The sequence below is a fragment of the Ochotona curzoniae genome, unplaced genomic scaffold (assembly GCF_017591425.1).
Source record: "Ochotona curzoniae isolate NIBS_2020 unplaced genomic scaffold, NIBS_Ocur_1.0 scaffold_4701, whole genome shotgun sequence".
Lineage (NCBI taxonomy): Eukaryota > Metazoa > Chordata > Mammalia > Lagomorpha > Ochotonidae > Ochotona > Ochotona curzoniae.
Window position 1 is genome coordinate 14,559,774 of NW_024467122.1, and position 23,366 is coordinate 14,583,139.

At 42.0% G+C, this 23,366-nt stretch overlaps 1 protein-coding gene and 1 pseudogene across 1 annotated transcript in view; one reads left to right on the forward strand and one right to left on the reverse strand.

The window, feature by feature from the left end:
• The first annotated feature begins 4,721 nt into the window (after positions 1–4,721).
• Positions 4,722–23,366, forward strand: part of SLC35F4 (solute carrier family 35 member F4) — a 214,273-nt gene continuing 195,628 nt past the window's right edge. Inside the window, exon 1 of the mRNA XM_040969123.1 lies at positions 4,722–5,087. Coding sequence (XP_040825057.1) covers positions 4,985–5,087 — 103 coding nt within the window. The 5' untranslated portion in view covers positions 4,722–4,984. The remainder of the gene's footprint in view (positions 5,088–23,366) is intronic.
• LOC121149559 lies at positions 17,482–17,601 on the reverse strand (annotated as a pseudogene).

Sequence of the window (23,366 nt, forward strand, 5' to 3'; positions counted from 1 at the left end):
AGTACATCCATCAAGTCGGCTGTGACTCTTCTGGGGCTTGGGCCCCTCTTGCTCCAGACAAACTAGAATCTTCTCTGAGGCTGATGGCCCAGTCTCCCAAGGGGCCTTCAGCTGGGTTCTCTCCCAGGCCTGCTTCCACAGCAATGTCATCCAGCTGGATCTGATACCTCCTGCTGAGCTGAGCTGGCCTCTGTGTCTGCCCTCCGGACCTCCAGCCCACTGCCCCTTCTGAAGCATGCCTGCCTTGGCCTGTGCCTGTTCCCCGGTGGCCATCAGTAGCTCCCCTTTCTGCAAGGTGCTTCATTAGGAAGCTCACCTGTTCCACTGACACACAGACCTGCTCCGCGTGTTGACTGTCAGGGGCGGGGGCTGGGGTGGAGAGGATCAATGAAGACGTGAGAAGGGAGCTGCCTCAGACGTTTCTAATGCTGTGCATGTTGTGTTCAGTGGTGGAATAACTTGAATAATAAATTGTACAGCTAGGAAATGATGAGGTCCCATATGATTCCTGGCTGGCTGGCTGGCTTCAGAGTCCTTGCTATAAACCTCTGTGCTACTCTGCTGGGGAATAAGAGTGAGTGACAGAAGAAGTTAGGGGGAGAGGCAGAGGGAGAGAGAGAGAGAGAGAGAGAAATCATGGCATAGACAAATTCTGAGTTTATTTGTTAAATTAAGCTTTGTTGACCTCAAAGAGTTGATTTCGCCTTTGCTTCATTGACAGGCATCCAGAGGACTGGATCCCCGAACCCCTCCAGCTGAAAGGCAAGCTAGTAATGTCTACCTCTGGATAGAAAGGCCGAGTCAGCACTCCAAAATGAGGCAGCTGGGACTTAATCATTAACTACTCAAAACAGCTTTCCTAAAAACGCAATATTTCAGTTGCTGTTTCTTAACACACTTGGCACACTTGGCATCATGGAAGCTATTTGGGATCAACTCTTTATACATGGCTCTGATGTTTAGGTAAGTTAACATTGGCCCTTGATATAAACCTTAAACATTTTTGGTTCTCCAAGAAGCCAAATTACTCTAAGCCCAAAGTGGGAAGAGTTTAAAAATATTGTCTCTCTCTTTTTCTCACTGTAACTTTGCATGGGTGCTTGGAAAGATGAAGTGACTATTACTATCACGGGAAGAGAATTTAAACTCAGGTTTTCTGATGCCAGTTTCTGATACTCTGATGAGGACAGACAAGAGTCTATGGGTTTTATTTTACTAAGTTTTCCAAATTATCAAGGCTGGAGTGATGTTTTAGCCATCTCATGACTATTTACATACTTTCCCATAGAATTTATATCCTGTGATCACATTAAATTTTTCACATTAAAATTTCACATTAAATTTTAATGTGATCACTTAGTGTAGTTATTTTAACATCACGCACAGGGTTAAATGAACATCACATGAACTATTTTTTATAAGGGATTGGTTTGGATTTTACAACATAGCTAGATTTAATATACTCAGTTTATCCTGTCACTTCTCTGACTTCATCAGGTGATGGAAATAATATGGCACAGGTATGGACATTCACTCGGACCTGCAGACAGATAGCCTGCGCTTAATGTGTTGGAAACATCCCTGAAAATTGGCACACACACCAAATGCTTGTAAATCAAGTTGTGAGTTACGGTGACTGGGGAAACCGCCCTTGAGTACAACCACTGTGATGAACCATTTTGTGAATCAGACAACCACTTTCAATGCTCGTTTGTTACATGAAATCTCTTCCTACTTCTTCCAGAATAGATTTGAGGTACTCAGTAATTCATATTTCATCAGTTATACTTTTGAATTTGGGGTTTTTGAAAATGGACTGAATACATAAATATGTGAAAAAAATTTTTTTTTAAATTCTCTTTCCCTCAAAATAATTACTATCATTTCTTTTTTCCCTTCCCCTGTTTAAGCAATTCTGGTTTATTTGGGAAGTACAAATTCTTATCTAGAACAGCAAACAGCCTCAGGCCAAGAATTCCAGGAATTCCAGGAGGGGAGAACTAGGATCCAATTGTCATCAGCAGGAGTGAGGAAGCCACCTCCCACAGGCCAGGGGCAGGTGAATGAAATGGTCCTGGCCAATCACTCTTTCTATGAAACAACTTGACCCCCACCCTAGTGCACGCCCAGGGCTCGCTCTGTCCTTGGCTGCCATCTTGCTCACCACGTGTAACCCAGTGACCTTAACTGTTGACTTAGTGACCTCTTTGTCCCTGATCCCCACAGAGGACTGCAACAGCTAGGGTTTCTTTTTCCTGAAACAGGAGGGCTGTGGGTCACTGAGATTCTTCTGTTCCAGTAGGGTTTACCTTTAGAAAAAGGTCAAGTTCAAAGTGCACCACCTGCAAACCACATTACTGGGTTTTTCAAGATGTCCTCGTGGCAGGTGAATTGGGAGTCCAAGTTGTCGAGGAAGATCAACAAGTCACGGAATGATTGCAGGTCCACAGTGTATTTCCTGAAAGTATGTAGCAGGTGGGTGGGATCGAGAGAGCGGGAACCTGCCTAAATTGAGTGCTTTTCTATAGTTCTTTGGCATCTCACACTGCCAGAACACACACCTCAGGGCTCTGGTCTCTGAGAGTGGAGATCTTGTTGCCCCTAGAAGTGACAGGACATGAAAGTCTGGATTTCTTTGGCAAAAACCAAAGGCCATTATTTGCAAGGTGTAAAATATTATCGTATAGCCAAAGTGTGTTTACCTGTGACAGAAAGTCACCTTTCGCTTTCGGATAACTTATCATTGTGGAATTTCAGTTCTCCCCAAGAAAGAGCATGTGTCCTGGGTCAGAACAGCTCCTGGCATCTTCCCTTTCAGTTATAGTATTACAGACGATTACAGAGGCACTTGCAGATACACTGGTAGTTTTAATTTTATTTCCAGGCCAGATTCAGAGTACATTCATACACACACCATATACACACTCACATTAGTGCATGCCCACACTTGCATGAAAATGAATGGTTGTGGGTACAATGCATATATTATTTGTGTTTGTGAATGATCATACTCAGCTAAACACATTTCTAGCTACTTCTCCACAAAATTCAGAAAACAACGTAAATCTAGAAAGAAGGTATCAACTCATGTAATAAGAATAAGCTAGATTTTTAAATTTTAACAAATCACAAGCATGTATGGGACAAAACTACTTATATGTATTCATATTCCTATTCCTGTTGTGTTTGAAGGCTTTTGTTTGAATTGTTTCCTGATTTCTCTCCTATTAAATGCATGCATTAATGTATTGTGTGCTACAATGAATGGCACATCATAGATGTAACGTAATAAAATGTTTATGAAGCTTTAAGTCAAAGGGACATTTTAAGTGAATGCAAACGATACATTTTCCAACAAAATAATCAAACGATTATGACTCCCCGTCATTGCATTTGCTTTGCTTTTTCCTTTTGGTCCCTTTTGGCCATTGAATCTTCTCTGTTTTCTTTCTTAACCCAGAAAACAGGTGAGAGGACGCTGGTTTCCTTATAATATCTCCTTCCAGGCACAGTAACCTCGGATTCACTCTCATCCCAAGAGCCTGTGTTGGGCTGTGCACATGGATAAAATCCCTCAGCACATTGTGCAATACCACGGTTACAATCTCCTCTGCTTAAACCTAACCCACCTTTTAAGAGAATCTGTGTGCTTCTTTCCCATTCAGTGGAAAATGCTTGTAGGCATAACGCTGTGTTAGGGTCTGCAGAGGCTGCTAAGAAGGGTTCTGGGGTCAACCTGTTCTCTGGCATTTGTTAGAAGGTGAGAGCTCACCTGTGCGAAAGGCCCACACCATGACCTCTGACTTGGTGGTCCTCCTCCCTGGCCAGCAGCCATTTCTGAGATGAAGCTTGGGGGATTGATTTTATTTTATTTTATATATATATAAAGACGCTGTGACTGCAGGCTACAAATGGAGGCAGGATCTCTGCTGCTCTTGGAATTTTGACACTATTGCTAAGGCAAGAAGGCCACTCCCCAGAGAGACTGAGGGCTGTGCGTCCCACTGACCATTCAGCGTCAAGGTCATGCTGTTCCCATTGAAACTCTCTGGGAAGTAGCTGCAGCATTCAACTACCTAGACTATTGCGGTTAGACAGGCTGAGGTTTTCGACAACACAGGAGAAAATAGTTTCTCTTTAGAGCATTTGGAATTGGCTAAATGAACGTACTGCATGCAGCTGCCCTGGGACTTTGCAGGCTGCCCCTGGATGGAGGGAGGAACCGCGTGGATTATCAGGCTGGGTACTTGAACTGTTCAAATCTTGATGTGCACACAACTGCACCATTAAACCACACACTATCTGCCGGGGGTCTCATTTCTTTCCTTTCATGTCTTAAAACAAAGAGAGAGAAGAAGAAAAGAAAAAAGACTCGGGATTTTCTAGGCAAGTTGTGGAAATTGATAATGGCCCCGGAGCGCGCTTATGGATCAGCAGGCCGAGGTGGTGCAGATGCCAAGCAATGGGGCGCCCCAGGTGCTGAGCCCCGCTTGGCGTTCACCCATCCCAACCCTCTTCCCGAGCATCCCCGCCACCGCCGCACCTGCTCATCTTCTCTCCTACCCCCAGACCAGACAGCCCTCCCTTCAGTGGCGGGGGTTGGGCGCTGTGCACATTTTGGGGGCGCGGGCGCACAGGGTTAAATGCTGAGAAGTAGCGTCCAGGTGGGGCGCCCACACTCGTTGCTGGCCACAGTAGGCACGAGAGGTGAGGGGGCGCTGTTCGGACAGCAGTGTGCGGGGTGGCAGGCGGGAGAGCTGCCAAGCTGACGAGAAGCTGGTCCGATTGGGGGCCGCTCCGCCGCCGCCGCCGCTGTGATGCGGCGCCCGTGCTGCGCCGGGCGGTGGAGTCAGAGCCAGGGCGCGGGAGCACGAGCTGCAACCTCAGCACCAGCTGCGGCGGCGGCAGCACCTGCACCAGCTCCCGAGCCTCGCGCTGCGTCCGCCGCCCCTCGGCGACAGGGGCCGCCGCCCCCACGCTCTCTATGGACGTCAAGGCGGCCCCCAACGGGGTGGCCACCATCGAGGACCGGATCCTGCGGATCACCGGCTACTATGGCTATTACCCGGGTTACTCCAGCCAGAAAAGTAAGGAACGTTGTGGGGCTGCCGCGTGCGAGACAATGAAGGAAGGGAGGTGGGCGCGTAGGGGGCGCCGTGGCTATGCTGTAAGGGCGCCCGGTCCGGACACCTGCAGCCCTGCCCCAGCTAACGCGGCGCACCGCCAGCCTCGGGGACCCAGCCAGAGGAAAAGCACGTCCGCTGTCCTCGGTGCTGAACAGGGAGAGAGCGAGGTGGCGCGGGCCGGTCGCGCCCAAGAGTTTGGAAACAGTCGCAGCCCAGAGAGCGGAGGCGCCAGAGCAACCCAGCGAGCGCTCCCGACAGCCGTCTCGGCGGCTCACCCCCCACTGGTTTATGTTGGCAGAGACTAACATGGCTGTTCCCTTAGAGGAAACATCTCCAGGGACTGCACTTTCCTAAAGCCCCTACGGGGTGCCAAGTGGCGCGCTGGGGGTGCAGGCTGCAGAAGCTCCAACGAGAGGTTGGCTGGCGGGGGCAGCTCACCCTGTCCTTGCCCGCCTGGGTGGTGGGCGGCCAGCTCTGCGCTGCTGAGACGTGGCCAGCAAGACATCCCATCTTTTAAACGTTTTGGGGAAGCTCTCCATCCTGGGCAGTCCCAGAGCTTGGGGCCAGATGCTTGTACAAACAGTTGAGGGGCAGGGGGCTGCGCGATAGGGCCACCCGCCCCCGCCCCCCACCCGCTCCGCCGCACGTCGCGATCGGCCCGGAGCCCGAGGAGACAGTTTGGTTGTGTTCTGTCCCACGGCTTTCTTTCACCTCAGAGAGGCCATGCGGCGCGGAAGCTTCCAGGTCTCCGGAGCAGTTCTGGGGAGTTGTGCTGGGTTCCTGGCACCAACACACAATCCCACTGGATCTGCGTGTTGGGATTAGTTCTGTTGGCGACCGGAGTGGAGCGCTTCTCTCTCTCCTCTTTCTCTCTCTCTCTCTCTTCTCTCTCTCTCTCTGAATTGGGAGAATAGCTGCGATTTAAATTTCCATGCAGGTGGGATTTTGCTGTTTTTTTTTTTTTTTTTCTCTATCAGTGCATTTGTGGTGCAATCGATGGAGCTTAATTGATGTTTCTGCTGTTATTTTTAACTAGAATGCTTGGAAGCTCTGGATGCATTTCTGATTGGTGTTTTTCTGTGGCATCTTGGAGTGCGATCAGTGTTGCATTTTCTGTGAAGTGGGGGAAGTGACACAAGTGCTGACATCTAGATGAAAAGATACGATTCTGACATAACTTTTTGCCCAACTGCGTTTCCTCACTGCTTTGGTCCTTGGGCTGCTTTCAGAGCAATATTTTCTGCTTTCCTATCTCATGTGATCTCTGGAAAGGCCAGCGTGAGTTGAACGGTTTTTCTCTCGCTGTTTTTAGCATTTTAGAAAATTACATTATTCATTTTGCATACAAAAGTAATTATATAGTGCTAGAATTTTCTGGAAAGAAAATAACACACTTTTGTCTTTGAAGTCTGTGCTGTAGATTCAAAAACGTCTTTCTTTTCTCCTATTGCTAAAGGTTTCTTTTTTTAATTTAGGAATTTCAGAAGAGGCAGTAATGTATTTTGTTGAAATTACTTGAATTTCACCTTTGAATATTTTAATTAGGAACCGTGGGATTGTGGTTGCTTAGAGAATATAGGAGCTCTCTGAAAGCACAGGATTCAGGGTATTTTTATATAATTTTCATAACAATAGAACTCTGGTTAACAAAGAACAAGGCAAAAAGAATCCTGAAAAAGTGACATTTTAGATAAGGACATACTCATATCATATTCTTGTGCCTGTTCAAATAGCACGTGCCTCATTTGCAGTACAATAACAAGGGAAATAAAGGGAAAAGAAGATATCAGCATTGGCCAAGGGTGTAACTGGAAGGTTGAAAGAAAGGATGAAGTTGCGTTTAGCCTCATTGTTTGTGAGGATATTAACCTAACTTTAGGCCAGAGTTCAAACAGTGCAGCACAGAGCCACAGAACAGAGCATTAAATGGTAATCAGGTAACTTTCAGGATGTGCAAAGGTAGAGAGATTGCTGTGTTGCACAGTGAGAAACTGGGAGAGCAGAGAGCTGGATGAAGGCCAGACAGCCAAGCACCATGGAATGATCCTGCTCTTAATGCAGGCTACAACTAGTAAACAAACACATTTAAGCAAACCAGTACAATATGCTCAATTGATTTAGCTGTTACTGGGAGTGAGCAACAGCTTGGCAGAAGTCTGGAAAGGATATATTTAGGAAAAGGCTACAGTGATGAATATGCAATATGGAAGGTTAGTTCTTATTGCTTACATACGACACCTCTAAAGATGGGGTAATAGCTTCATGCCATTTGTCTTGTTGAAGGTTGGTAGAGACTCATCCATGAGAAAACGCATTGGAGATTCATTTCTTATTAATGTGCCTTGCAACTGTGTTTGCAGCTTGTTCAGAAAGAGTTCTAGAAGCTGGCTGGTGCAAAAAACAATGCTGTAGGATTCAGATAAATGGAAGTATTATTATGGGATTTTTCACCATTAGTTTTACTTATCCTGGTCAGTTTATTTAATAGGTGCTGAAAACACACACACACACACACACACACACACACACACACACACACACACATAAAATTGGGTCCAATAATTACCAGAGTATATTGGCTAGAATAGCTGTTCTGGATCTCATGGAAAAATTAGATTTATCCATTCAACAAGTATTAATTGAGCACCTGTTACATGCCAGGAGTAAACAACATGAAGAGTGATTACAGAAATAAGGTCACTGAAGACAGAGGGATTCAACTGAAGACAGACTCTTACATTCCAAAGAAGACTTTATGGGATTTTAAGGTCTCAGCTTACGTTTCTAAGGATCGTTGAATTATTCTACTGTACTGGGTTGGAAATAAAGTTCCTGAGAAGAGATGGTGGCTTGAACCAAAGTAGTAGCAAGAAGGAAGTAAGACGTGGGCAGATTATGAATGCATTTGAAGTTAGTCAATACGTTTTCCTGATGGATGGATATTCTACGTGTAAGGAAGAAAGGAATGACAAATAACCTCTTCTTTTTAAAATTTCATCAAGATTGAGTTGCCATTGGCTGTAACGTGGAAAGCTCCGAGGAAGAGGAACATGCTAGAGTTTGAAACATGGGATATGGATACAATTTTGGAGGTGTTAAACACAGTTGGAACTTTTAGAGCAAGTTTGAAGTTCAGAGGTGTTTCATTGGAGATACAAATTAGAGATCTGTCCACAGCTGGAGGGAATTTAAGTCTAAGACTGGATAAGATCTCCAAGGAATGCATATCTAAGGAAAAGAGAAGCAAAGGTTGAAGCCTGGTCGAATATTATGAGTTCGGTAAGAACAGGGGCAACCAACACAGGAGATCAGAAGGGAACACCCAGGAAACGGGGAGAAATCCAGGAGTATGCGTTACCCTGCAAGCCAGCAAAGTAGTTTCAGAAGGAGGGAATGAACCATGCAATGCTGTTGAAAGCTCAAATAAATAAAATGAAAACTGATAAACTTGGAGTTTGGTAGTTATCTTTGGTGATCTTGACAGTAAACTTTGAGAAATGTGATAAGATAGGCTAAAATGAACTAGAATGCATATAGGCTACCTCCCACAATGCCAGAATGCTAAAGGGCTCTAGTTTGAATTACAGCTATTTTACTTCTGATCCAGCTTTCTGGTAATGTTCCTGGGAAAGTAGTGGAAGACGGCCCAAGATCCTGGATCCCTGTCACCCACGTAGGATACCTGGATGGAGTTGCAAGCTTCTGGCTTTAGCCTGTCCCACGGCTATTGTGGCTATTTGGAGAGTATATCACTGGATGAAAGATTTATTACAAACTCTGTGTGTGTTTGTATGTGTGTGTGTGTCCCTGTCTGTAGCTATGCCTTTTGAATAAACAAATCTTTTAAAAGAAAGAGAACCAGAGTGAATAATTGGAAAGTGTGAGAGTCAATGATTCTTTACATATTTTTGTGTCAAGGGGAAAAATACAGGCAATAGAGTCAAAAATGGTTTTTTTTTTTTTAGGATGGGAGAAAAAATGACATTTTTTGCATGCAAATGAGGATAATTCAATAGAGGAGAAAAAAATCGTGATTTTGGGGAGATAGGGAATGGAGTCTGAAGCACTGAGAAGGGACATTGCTTTAGTTAGGAACATGGATGTAGGCTGCAGCGTGTGGGGGCAGGTTCTGGGATGGTGGAAGTATTCTGCAATCTCTTCTGGCTGTTTGAGCATTTTCCAAGTAGAAAGCAAAGCCATCAGCTCGAAGCAAGGGTGACAGGGGAATGATAGATGTTAAACAACATGTCAGTAGTTAAAACAAATAGGGAGAGTGAGTGGACTAAGAAAAATACCCTGAGGTTGTCTGGTAGCCTTAAGGGTCTATTTAAGAGAGTACTGTAAATATGTTGGTTTAGGGACCGTAGAGTCATGTTTTAAGATGTGGGTACTGTGACAAGCAGGTTAAGTCACATCTTGGGATGCCCCCATCGCACAGCATATTCAATTCCTAGATATTCTATTACCAACCCACCTTCCTGCTAATGCTCCTGGAAAGGTAAAAGTAATGGCCCAAGTACTTATGTCCCCGCTATCCCGTGTTGGAAACCTGAATGGAGCTCCAGGGGATTGGCTTGGCCTGGTCTAGTTTTGACTATTACAGTCATTTAAGAAATAAGTCAGCAGATAGAAGATGCAAGTAAATAAATCATCTTTTTGAAAAAGGCATGAAACAGTGAAAACAAGGATTTAATCAGTGTACTAGATTAACCAGCAGATACAATCAAATAATAGAAGCAGTGGATTCTGTGTGGTGGAGAAATTATTGTAGAGAAGAATTGACCATAATATTCATGGTGATCAGAAGAGTGAAAATTGAGATAATTAAGGACTATGAAAAGGTGGTAGGCTAAATGGATTGGAGGTCTCCCTGGGGGTCAAAGATGGGTGGATGTCTAGCTGGAAACACAGCAAATGGTGGTTAGAGAACAGGTTGCATGTTCTAAGAAATCTGTAAGTAACATGAATTAGAATGAATTTATTTGTTTTCCCATGTTCCAATATTGCTATTTTGAGGGTAGGCCTTTATGTGTGTATCAGGAGGCAGTGTGTAGTTGTGTAGTGAATTGAATTCTCATGGCTTGGAAATTGATGATGATCTACCGGCAAGAGATGGCTCTGTCATCCCGAACACCTCTATGGGCATCCTTTTCTTTGAAAAACTGAACTTTGAAATCACTATGTAGCAAACAGAGCGTTAGATCAGTGTTGGCAGGTTTATAAAAGTTCCATCCTTGGCAGAATGCTTGGTAAACTAGTACTCTCCTCACCCACCATGTGTCTCAGGTAGGAATTGGTTGCCTCTGTTCTATGCATTGTATCTGGCAGCCTTTTTTTTTTTTTCTTTTTTGTTAATTTTCAGAATTTGTTTTGATTTCATTTGAAAGGGAGAGCAACACATACTTACACACACACACACACTTTTATCCTCTGGTTCACTTTCCTGTATGCCTGTAGCAGCTGAGGCAGGGCCTGGTTGGTAAAACCTGGAATTAGAACTCAGTCCAGGACTTCAACATGGGGAGGGGCAGGGCAGGAACCCAAGTACTTGAATCATGGCATGTTGCCTCCAGGTGCACACTGTGGGAAGCTGAATCGAAAGCAGACAGGCTGGGACTGGAACCAGTCACTTGTATATGAAATGAGGGCATTCGAAGCAATGACTTGACCACTATGCCAAATGACTGAGCCTGTTTTTTCTATACTATATTAGTGATCAGTTTTTGCAATTATTTTCTATGGATGGCTACAAACATGTAGTTAACATGTTTCTGCTTCCTCTGATACCAGCTCTGATCAAATCTTCTGCAAAGAGGAAATATGCCCACTTCTGGCTCTTGGAGCGCCAAGTGCTGGCAGCTGCTAGGAGGTGGCATTGCGAAGGTTCCAAGCCCTAGCTGTGTCTGCTCAGTTGGTGCTTTCCCTGAGTTAGCTCATCCATTCCCAGGGACTCACCCCTTCTATGTGTCTATGTTTCTAGACCCACTTTTCCTAAGCCCAGGCCTATCACTGAAACCACCTGTGGCCTTCCTGTCTGGGTGTCACTTGGGCCTGTCACAGGTAAATTCAATGTCATCATCCTATCCTCAAAACATGCCTTTTTATTCTGACTGTCCATTTCAGCTCCCAGTGTCAGTATCCAACCAATCGTCTGAGCCAGAAACCTGAAATTATCCTCAGCCTTTGCTCTTGCCTCACATTGGCACAGTAGTTTCTTTCTACTCTGCTGCGAAGAGGTGTGTTCCATCTGCAGTGTCACAGCGTTAGCACTGTGCTCTTGTCTTTTCTTCAACCACAAGTCCTTCCCAATCTACCATGAGCACCATAACAGCATTTATACCCTAACATGCAAATCTTTTCATCTTACACCCCTGATGAAATACCTGTAGTAATTTCTCATTTTCTGTGGAGCGAAGTCCTATTGCATCTTCGATTTCAGACTAAGATCAAGCATGGAATAAAGTCTAAGCTCCTTGATATGCCAAACAATCTGAGCCCAATTATTTCATATCCTGTTTTAGAAAACACTCTCCCCCAATAGCCAAATAATCCATACTTGATTCAGAAAATATGGAGGTGGAGAAACAAAGAGAAATTAAAATGAAATGATTCACAATTCTCTCACTCAGAGGTGATTAGTGTTAAAATTTTGGTATATATCCTTTCAATCCTTGTTGTGTGTAGACACGTGTAGATGATCTGTGTTTTGTACTAAACATTTACATAATTGGCCAATAGATTTTGATCACTCAATATTTACACAAAAAAGTTCCTTCCATATATGTAAGCATCTTGATCCACTCTAGGTAGCAGCAGTTGTTGGATTTTTTTAGTGCCACTTTTCTTTTTAATCTTATATCCCACGTGGTCTCCACATTTCACAGTCATGGCCTCACTGGGCAGCTTACCGTTCACTGGTCCCATTTTCTCCTTGCTCTTTGGTGCCTTATTATGCTTCGGTCCCAGTGCTCCCAGCCTCTGTGTCTTCCCTCTCCCCTCCCATTCCCTGGTGGAAAGCTCCTGTTAGTCTTTCCAAGCCTGGTTTACATGCACTGTTCTCTGTAAAGCTTTTGGCTCACCCCAGGTTGCAACTAATTACCCCTGGGTTGTAATTCTGGGAACGTTCCTCTGCAGCAGCAGGTGGCTCACTAGTTTGAGTTGTGTGTCTTGCATTGGACTGTCTCACTCACACAGCTTGGGCAGACACTTAGCTTCAGCCTTTTATTATATAAGTGTCTCATAATTTTGGGCTTCAATCAAGTTTATCATACTAATTACTGGATGATTCCAGTTTCCTTTGGAGATATTGGAAAGTGAATTATTTTCACACAGAAAAGGAAAGGTAATGGTGAATGAGGGAACGTAAAACATTACCAGTAAAAAACGAATGAAATAGATGAGCCTATTCAGAGAGTGGGAATCTACCTAATCATATTTTATGGTCATTTTTCATGCCAGATTATAGCTTCTGCATTTGTGTATACTTATTTCCTTCTTAAAGTTTTCTGTGCTTGAATGGAGAAAATAAATTTAAAAAACATAGTGTAGGGACCAGCATGGTGGCATAGCAAGTTAAGCTGCTTCCTATAACACTGGCATCTCCTATGGGCACCAGTTTAAGTCCTAGCTGCTCCACTTTTGATCCATCTCCCTGCTGATATGCCTGGGAAGGCAGTGGAGGACAATTCAAGCTTGAGCCCCCTCACACATGCAAGATCTGGAAGAAGCTCCAGACTCCTAGCTTCAGCCTGGCTCAGCTTCACTTGCTGTTGTTGTTTGGAGAGCGAATTAACAGTCAGGAGGTATCTGATGTCTCTCATCCCTTCTCTCGCTGAACTCTGCTTTTCAGATCAACAAAAAAATACACTATAGTAGAAAGTTACAATAATAAGAAAGAAATGTGGTTTTCCCTTTCTCTTTCAAAGTGCTTGCTATTGATCTTCATGTCTCAAAATTAATACAGCTCCCAAGCATTCTAACTGGAATTCAGTTATGAGATGGTCTCTTACTGGTGAAGCAAATGTGATAAATGTGTTATCCTTGTTTATATACTCTGTATATTTTGAAAATGATCTTTATGCTTACTTATATATGCCAAGTTATATTTTGTAATATCAGAAGCAGAGTCACAAAGAAGTGTGTGTGTGTGAAAGAGAGAGAAGCACAGATAAACAGCGTGGTGGGGGGGCGGGACGTGGGGAGAGGCATCGTGGGAGACTCTCATCAGCGGTCTGCTTGCCACATACTCTCAACAGCTAGGACAGGACCAGGCTGCATCCGGGAGCTGTGAATACACTCAACTTGAGCCTCACTGCTGCTTCCTAGGACGTATGCTAACAAGAAAAATTGCTAGCCCAATTGCCAACACTTGTAAACAGTTGTAATAAATATTGAGAAGTGTTTTGTAATGTAATTTTAAATTAAGACATATTGGCTTTGTTGATGACAAACGTCATCGTACGTGTTATTGATGTTGGATAATAATGTCTTCTATGTTATTTATTCTAATGTATTTTGCACTTAAAATACTTGTTGTATGCAGACTGAATATTTCTATTGTAAAATGTTATACTAGTGCTAGCTAAAAAATTTTGTAGTGTTATGTTTCACTTCTTTGGATAAGTTTAAGATCTGGTTTGACACTGTTAGGTACAAAGCCAAGACCACTCACCAGCTTCGGCCATAGAAGGTCTTCCGCCTGTATTTTCACTTTGCCAGCCTTTGAAACTTTGTGAGTAACCTAACCACCCAGATCAACAATTTTGTTCCTGTAAAATGGGAATGATAATAGCTGCTTCACAGGTTGGGAGGATTGCATAGGTTGTGTTTACTGGATGTATGGCACAGCATTCTAGTTTATTGTGTGGAAACTGCTGTGCTGATAGAGAAACTCAAGAAAACAGTTTTAAGATTTCCAAGAGCTAAACTACTTTTTCTGGTAACTTTTTCTGGTTTACCATTCTCTCCTTCATATCCAGTATGGTATCTTGAATTGTTGTTATTAGAAAAATTATCCTGTAACAATGGTAAAGGTTAGCCTAGGTTCATAGTGGTTTTTACTTTGAATGATACTTTGTATGTCTTACTGTTTTCTAGCTAGCCTGTAACCCAGAGGGGTAGCCTTACCTGCATTTCTAGAGATAGTTTGTTTCAAATGGACTAGAGGTTGGTTGTGAAGCAGTGACTGCAAATGTGCTGATGTGAAAAAAAAGAGGAGACAAATTCAGAACCAATGAATGAAAGTATGGGTCTGCACATCTGGAGAAGCAGGTGCACAGGTGTCCAAGTGGGCAGAAGGTATGAGGAAGAGTGGCAGAAGGGAAGCGTACCGTCCCAGCTGAAGGTGGCTGGCAGGAGGTAGACTGGGGTCAAGACAGAATTGGGAGGGAAAGCAGATGGAAAAGTAATGGCTGGGAGTTAATTTGGGAAGATCTATTGGAAATAGCATTGTTTCTTTCATATATGGAGTGTTAAAGGGACAGTTGTCTTCTGGGCTATTTATATAATGACAAACATAACAGACAGGCTGTTTTATGTTCTACTTTTAAAAAAAAAATATAATCGTGTTATAAACACATTTACATATTTCTACATAGTCTACTTACGATTTTGTAGTGTTATAAGGCATTTAACAACTAACAAAAAAGGAAAGTTATCTTGGCATCCTGATACAATGACTATTATTTTGGCTATCTTTCTCCCAATGTTCTTAATCTATGTAAGACTTCATTTCTTGATTTATTGAAAATGAACTATAGTTTGGTCAAAATTGTGAAGTACATAACATTTTTTTTCTATTGCCGTGAGGTTTTTTTTTTTTTTTTCTTTTGCTATTTTAGAATAAGTAGTTTTCATTTATTTGCTCTGAGAGGCTTGGAATTGGACTCTCCTTTCAGAGATCTTGGCTTAAGGATTTGGGCAAACTGGTTTTCAGTTATTTGAATAAGATGGAGAGACTTTGAGTGTTAGGGATGGCTTGTTTGGTTTTTCGTTTCCACTTGAACAAGACTTAGGCAAGATGGCAGCTATTGTAAGGATACTGGGAAATCTTTCTCAGCTTTGAGAGTAGGGATTCAATTGCTGTAAACGGAAATCAGTCACTGGAATGGTGTGGCGAGACAGGAAGCCCTCTTGCTTTTCCTTCTCTTTTTTTGTCCACTCTTGTCTCTTGCTGCAGGCGGGGTTTCTCTATTTGCTGGTCCAAATGGGCAAAAATAGCCACTGCCAGCAGTTCCAGTGTTTACACGTCCTCTATTCAAAAGAGCAGACAGATTGAGCAAGAATCTCTCACTTCTAAATCCAGATTCCTGTGGAAAGTGATTCTTTGGCCCAATTTATATCACATGTGCACTCATGGGTCTATTGATGGTGGAGGTTTAAGATGAGGTTAAGTCAACCAATCATGACTGCCAGTGACACTGTCCCATAACCCTGGTAACTGTCAGAAAGAAAGGTCATTTCTAGGGAAAAGAAGCAGTTGATTGGATTGTTGATTGAATTGTTACTTGGTTTGGAGAGGTTTGTATGCATATATATTTTTTTCATATCAAATCACACTCTTCAATAAAGATTCTGTATGTTCTTTCTTGGGATCCCATGGAGTGCATCCAGGTAACAATTAGTGAATTTATAGATGCTGTATAAGCCTACAAACTGAGAAAATGCAGGTGTTTGTTTAGAAGTCCCTGGAGAATCCCATTTAAGAGTTTCCAACCAGTACTGCAGACTGTTTATTAAGCTTTATTGAAGTGCCACTGGTTACATCAGATTTAGAAGACATATTTCTTTTTCTAGGTCAGAGAGGGTGACACACCAGCGCCTTCAGACTCAATGCACAGTAATTGAGGATGACATTTAACATTGTATGTTTTAAACAGAGATTGAAAATGGTACTATTCTGCAGGCTGGGGTTTGCTATATTTAGACGTGGGCTAATGCCAAGATGGGCAGAGTGGGGTGTCAATAATGGTTTTCTACTCCTGAAAACCAGAAAAACTAAGAATCCTTTTGTGACTTATAAAAGCTGAGCTTCCCCAAGGGAGTGGGAGCTTGCAGGCTTTGGCTGGTGATCCTTTGCTAAGCCCCAGCTCATGTGCCTTTGGAGTCTACCTCTATCTGGTTTGTAGGTTCATACCCATGTTTAATTACAGGACTGCTAGAGGAAAGATCCAGATTGTAGGAGTTGGGGGCCGTTTGGAGCACAATATTCCTGCTGTGGTCATGGTGGTAGAGTCAAAGAAACAGTATGTATTCCTAAGTGGACCTTCTCATTCCTGTGGCCTTTCAAAATAAAGCTAGCTAGAATTTCCAATTTCTCCCTTATTTTTTTTATTGGAAAGTCAGATATACAGAGAGGAGGAGAGGCAGAGAGCAAGACCTTTATTACGTTGCTTCACTCCCCAAGCGGCTGCAATGGCCTGAGCTGCACTGATCCAAAGCCAGGAGCCTGGAGCTTCTTCCAGGTCTCCCATGTGGATGCAGGGTCCCAAGGCTTTGGGCCGTCCTTGACTGCTTTTCCAGGCCATAAGCAGAGAGCTGAATGGGGAGTGGGACCACTGGGGTTAGAACCAGTGCCCATATGTGATCCCAGTGCATGCAAGAGGAGGAGTTTAGGCTACCATGCTGGGCCCCAACTCCCCGCTTACTTTTTAAAACAGTGTAAACAGTTGTGGAGCTGGAGCTGCTTTTCCTGCCCTCTTCTAGTCACAACCGCACAACATCCATGATGATTTTTTTATATTTTCTGTTGTTTGTATATTATATACAAAAGTCATGCATTTTGTATATACAGTTTTAAGAACATAGCAATATTTTTCAATCTCTGGCATTCCTCCTTCTTTGCTTATTTTACTTTTAATTTTTTGCAATGTTTAATCCTCCACAGCAAACAATTCCACAGGTACAAAGCAGGAAGCCCACTGTCTATATACTCAGGAGTACAGACAAGCAATATGAATAGTCATCAAATCTCAAGATGTTGACTTCACTCATATGCATTACATCAGCAGTATAGTGATTCTATCTGTGTTTTAAAGGTTTATGTATTCAAAAGGCAGAGTTACAGAGAGAGAGAGACATACACACAGAGTGTGTTTCTTGGTTCATTTTCCAAATGGGTGTAATGTTGAGGGCTTGGCCTGGCTGAAGCCTGAAGTTTCTTTGGGTTTTCCATGCAGGCACAGAGCCACAAGCTCTTGAGCCATGTTTTTCTGCTTACCCAGGTGCATTTGCAGGGAGCTGGATAAGAAGTGAGGCATCCTGGACTTGAAAGAGTGTCCATTTGGGTTGCCAACATTGCAAGAGGTGGATTAACATGCTGTGCCACAGCACTGGCCTCTACAAAAAGTGATCTTTTGAAAATATTAACTGGCGCATGCCATTCCTTCACAAATTTACATGCCATGCTCGTGAAGGGGCCATGCTAATCTTCTCTGTTTTGTTTCAATTTTGGTATATTTGCTATGGAATCGAGCACCTGACCATGCCATTCCTGAGATTAAAGTCTTCAGCTGAGTCCTGTGTCTCCATGGAAAACCATAAAAACCCAAAGTCAACGTCTAAGGTCCCGGATGGTGTGTTTCTTCAGCTGGCACTCCTCACACTCTCAATAGGCTCTCTGGTTAGGCTAGCCCATGCCTGAGGTTCTTCTGCTTCTACAAGATAATGGGCAAACTCTCTCTTCTTGCTGGTGCACTGGTACTTGAATGGCTCCTTGGCATCCCTCAGGTCTCATGTTAGAATCCACCTTTCCGAAATTAAGACAACAATGAGGTACCACCTAATACCAGTAAGATTGGCCCACATAAAATAAAAACACCAACAACACTTGTTGGCGAGGATGTGGGGAAAAGGGAACCCTACTCTGCTGCTGGTGGGGCTGCAGGTTGGTACAGCCTCTACGGAAATCAGTCTGGAGAACACTCAAACAACTCAAAATCTGCATACCATATGACCCAGCAATAGCACTACTAGGAATATATCCAAAACACCTGTTTCACAACAAACCAACATGCACCCCTATGTTCATAGCAGCACACTCAGTAATTGCAAAAACATGGAAGCAACCAAAATGCCCATCAGCAGAAGACTGGATAAGAAAGCTATGGTTCATCTACTCCATGGAATACCACTCAGCTATTAAAAAAAAGCAAAATGCAGTTCTTTGTGGCCAAATGGGCCCAACTGGAAACCATAATGCTAAGGGAAATGAGCCAATCCCAAAAGGTTAGATACCACATGTTTGCATTAATTTAAGAATCTTTAGCCATTTTGAGGTGTATAGAACCCAATTGTATATAAACTAAAATTGAAATGTCAATGAAGAAGTCACAGGATGTGATTAAGAACTTGTTTTGTTTTTTTTTTTAACATACTGGTTACTCAATACTATGCCCACTAATTCCATAATGTTATAATTTGTTGCTGATGTTATGTTGGGGCTTTTAATTGATTGGGATGATACTCTGCTGGCTCTACCGTCAGACCAGAGATGGTCTCCCCAAGAAGACACTGAACTTATCTGGACAATAAGTTACTGGTCTCTATGCTTGGTATATGCTTGCAATGAAAGAATCTCAACTGAACTTGAATGGTGGCAATGCAGCAAGGTGGAGGAATCCACCATGGGGAGAGGGGTTGGAGAGGAGTGGGAGAAATCCCAGTACCTATAAAACTGTGTCACATAGTGCAATGTAATTAATAATAATAATAAAAAAGTATAATAAAAATACCATCAGAAAGAAAAAAGAAAATCAAGGGACTATCTAACTCCTTTCATTCACTTAAAGTATCATAAATAAATTGTCTTCAATTTGTCTAAATTCAATTCATACATAAGAAAATTTCTAATAACTTAAAAAAAAAAAAGAAACCACCTTTCCAGGGAGGTCTTCCAGCTCGGTGTGGCTATCATTCATGCTGCTGCCCCTTTGTAGCAGTTGCTACAAGTTGTAGTGGTATGTGTACTCATTCTGGTAACTCTGTAATGTCTTTCTGGCCTCTAAAATCTTAGCCCCTTAAGGGAAGCCATGAATCTACCTGGATGCACACAGTGCATTCGTAATTCCCTAAGATCCTATTGGATGAGTGATTAGGCATTGCTAAAATTTCATGTAGACTCTTTTTTTTTTTCAGGGACGTTTTTTATTTGAAATATTTTTAGACTTACAGAAAAGTTTCAAAGACAACATGGAGATTTCCTGTGTATTCCTCACTCAACATCTCTCAATCCCCATTTTTAAAAAAACATTTTGCATACCATAGTACATGGGTCAAAACTTTTGTACGGTATTATTAATTAAACTCCAAATTTTTGCTTTCATTAGGTCACTTTTCTCTTCCAAAACTTCATCTCAGGACCCCGTTATGTTTATTTTTTATATTACTCGTGCAGACTTAATGCATTAACTGGAAAACATATTTTTAGTTTGATAGGAACTTCCTGGAAGACTCTTTAGGGCCTGGATAAGATCATGTCCATGGGTTTGCAAGGGTACATTCCTTTTAGGAGTGACCTATAACTTGATAGGGTAGTTACATATCATCTTGGAGACTGCTTGTATAACAAAGAATGATAAACATTTCTACTGTTTATCAATTTGCAGAACATAAATTTTCAAAAAAAATAGATCTATGAACTAGTCCTACCTTTGCTTCAAATTTTCATGTAGCTTATCATACCGGAGTTTTGGAAGAACAACCTACAAAAATGATATTTCTACTCAATGTTATGTTTTTTATTTTGTGATAATAGGCACAAAATTTAATGGTAACATCTAGGAAGGCAATAATAATTCAAATGAACTTTAGTTTTACTCAAAAGTAAATTTTAGAAGGCTCTTGTGGCTTGGATGGACATAAAGCCAAATACTTACAGTGGGCTTAATTGTGGCCTTGTGCAGCTCAATTCTGCTGTCCACCTGATGTTAGTATATTGAGAACCTTAACACCTTCTGAAACCTCTGACTCACGGAGTTATAAATTAGCAAATGAAATTAGAAACCTCACAGCTTATTTTTGCAAGAACAAAGTGGATTTGCATCAAGAAACACCAGATTTCTTGAAGTCTCTTCAAGTTTAATTAATATCACATCACTTTATTTGTGCTTTTCAGTGGCATCGTTTGGATGAAAGATCTGTGCCACCTATACTGTGTTCTTTAAAGAAAAGAATGATGAATCCGTGTTTCTGTTTTAAGGTCATCCGAGCTAAATTGGCCTTCATATACATCCTGTACTATGGCTGGGCAGCCTTGGATGGTCAGCAGAAACACCCAATGACTTCTGTCCTACTGGATCCTTGTTTTCCCAAGGGGTTGCATTTCCAAAAGTACTTGCTGTTTTCAGCTTCCTCATAGTGATGGCTGTCAAACTTTGAATAGCAAATGTATCATATAGAGAGTGGGCAAAACCGTGAATGGATTCTCCTTGCTGAACCATTCTCTTAATGGTAATAGAGAAGTCTTCTCAAATGCCATGTGAAGATTGCAGATCACGCTTCCTGAAAATACAGATGGCTGTATATTCTGTTCATTTTTCTTTAAAAAAAAAAAGCCACCCACCACAACAAATAAAACCTCTTGAGAAGGTGATAATTTGAACACTGCTTCCGATGGAGTTGACTTTCAAGGCACTAGAAAAGTTTCCCACAGGATCAGTTCATCGACAGAATTTCAGATACCACTAAACACTCTTGTTTCAGGTAGCAAGATACATTGATGTGCAAAACTACTTTCATCGCCACACCAACACAACCTACTTTTCTCCTGAAGCACAGTTTTGCTTGGCATTGCAAGTTTTTATGTTTTCCAAAAGGCTTAAAGGACAGACTTTCTCCTTCAATGACATTCATACAAATACACCAACATCAGGGGTTGAAAGCATTGTGAGTGTCGTTAGCTGATGGGAAATAGCACAGCATTTGATATGTCCAAAGATATGGAAAACAGTTGGAATTTGACCAGTTTTGGGGAGAGAATTTTATTGGATAAATGAAGTATTTGATAGATGGGTATAAGAGTCATTTGCGTAACAATCAGAATGCTTTTGATTGCAAATTAGAAAAACAGAAGAGCTCAATGAATAACACATATTTCAAAAAGTTTGTGGAAAATAGTGCTAAGAGATAAGTTTATTTTGGAGCACAGAATTCAAAATTGGCAGGATAAGGAGTCTTCAAAAAGTTCTTTTGGGTGATGTATAGCAAGGAAAATAAACATTTTATATCAAAACAAACATATTTTAATGTCATTTCTCCACAAAAACTTTTGATGTGTCCTCCTATTTGCTCAAGTAGTAAGACAATTTAGTCTTTTCCATAATACTAGGTTGAAAGGTAGAACTTTGTTTTCTGTTTCTTTGTGATTAGTGCCTCTTGTTGTAGGAATATTTCTTTTAAAAACAGCACATTCTTATCTTTTGGTAGGCTTTCCTCATCTTCTTGAGGATATTAACATTTTTTAATGTTTTGTTCTCTTGAGTGGGCTAGTTTCTCCAAATTGCGTTTTAATACTTTGATTATTGTAAGTTGATATTCTTGGATGTTTTATTCTATATTCCAGAGCAGAAGGTGCAAAACTGGAATCTAGAATCGCTAGAATGATCAAGAACCTTGAAGGGTCTGCGATTTCACCCACTTTCCAGTTCACAAGTTAGTGTGCTGAGGTTTCATGGATGTAGGCAGAGGACATGAGGTTCCTGGGTCTGACTCGAAGCACTTTATTACAGTCCAGTAAGCACCATGAGCATGCTTGCCTTGCTTCCCCTTGTTACACAAATTCAATGTGGAGAAAGCAAGGTGGATAGTGAATATGCAGTAGGTGTGTGTCACAGCTGAAGAATCTTGAGCTTAGCAAATCTCCATCATTCACAGTGACCCAAGAGCAAACTTATCCAATCTGCCACAAAGTGAGACATTAACAAACCAGTCTTCCGTTGTGCAAGGGGGCTTTATCTTTATTCTCCAAAGCTTTCACCAGAACAAAAGCTGTCAGTGCCTGCGCAGAGGTAAAGAACTGGAAAGAGATCCACGGAGACTTGTCTCCCAGCAGGCTCTTGGCTATTGTGATTTCGGTATGGAAAACTGGGGCTTTTTCCTTCAGAGCCATCAATATCATTTTCCTATGATCTGTTTCCCTGGATCACAGGAAGTTTTCCTCACTTCTTGACTGGTGTTCCTCATCCTGGGAGGGTCTATGAACTAACCTTGGGAATGTCACACAGCCCCTTTGTTCATTGAGCCCATCTCAATTTATCCATCAGTAGTTTAGGTTTCAGTTTTCTCAGGACAAGTCATTCAACACTTTCTAGCTTCTGAGATTTGATAGTTACCTGCTCTCTTGACTCTCCTATTCTTATGGATTTGTGTCTAGTAGAAAGTCATTGATGTCACTTCAGTGGAATTTCTTCCAGGAGCAAATACATATCTATCCTTTCCAGAAAGACCCACTGTGCTTCCGGCTGGTAGTGTCTGAAATCTCCTAACTTGAAGTGGATATCAGTGGCAACCGAGGTTAATGGCATAGTCACAGTTGCGGAGAATATTATCTTTATTACCTCTCGGGAAAGCTATTCTTACGTCACGATATGGAGCAAATAACTGAGTGTTAATCTGTGTCTTGATCTGAATGTTGGTTAAATAGATGTGTTTGTAAGAATCTCAACAAGGCATACACTTGCAAATTATGCACTTGTTTGTAATAAACTAAACTCTAACTCACACGAAGCTCACATACCATATCATTCAGATCTGTTTCACACCTGTTTAAAATAAGACGTGGAATTACAACTTAATTTGACGAAAAACAGTATTTTTCATATGTTCAAAATAACAGAAGATAATTAACTTTTGTATGTGTTCCTAGTTTATCGGTCTAAAAATGCACCCCAATCACTTGAGGAAAACTGAAAATGGTTCTTAATACTGTGAGACATGTTAGAAATAGATGATTAAATGCCAGCATCCCATTGCTACATTCCAAACCCATTGATCACACACTGGGATTGAGATTCAGACGTGAGTAATTTTGAAAGCTCCCTAGCAGATTCCAGTAGGCAACCCAAACTGAGCAAGATCTAAGACAGTGCTTCTTGAATTCTCTGGTTCTCAGCCAAACCATTTGTACTTAAAATACGGCAAAACTAATGTAGATTAAATATTAGAAAAAGCCATCCACTGAAATATCACAAATATTTCTCAATGCTTATTCTCAATTTCTATACCTATCTTGCTACAGACTATAAT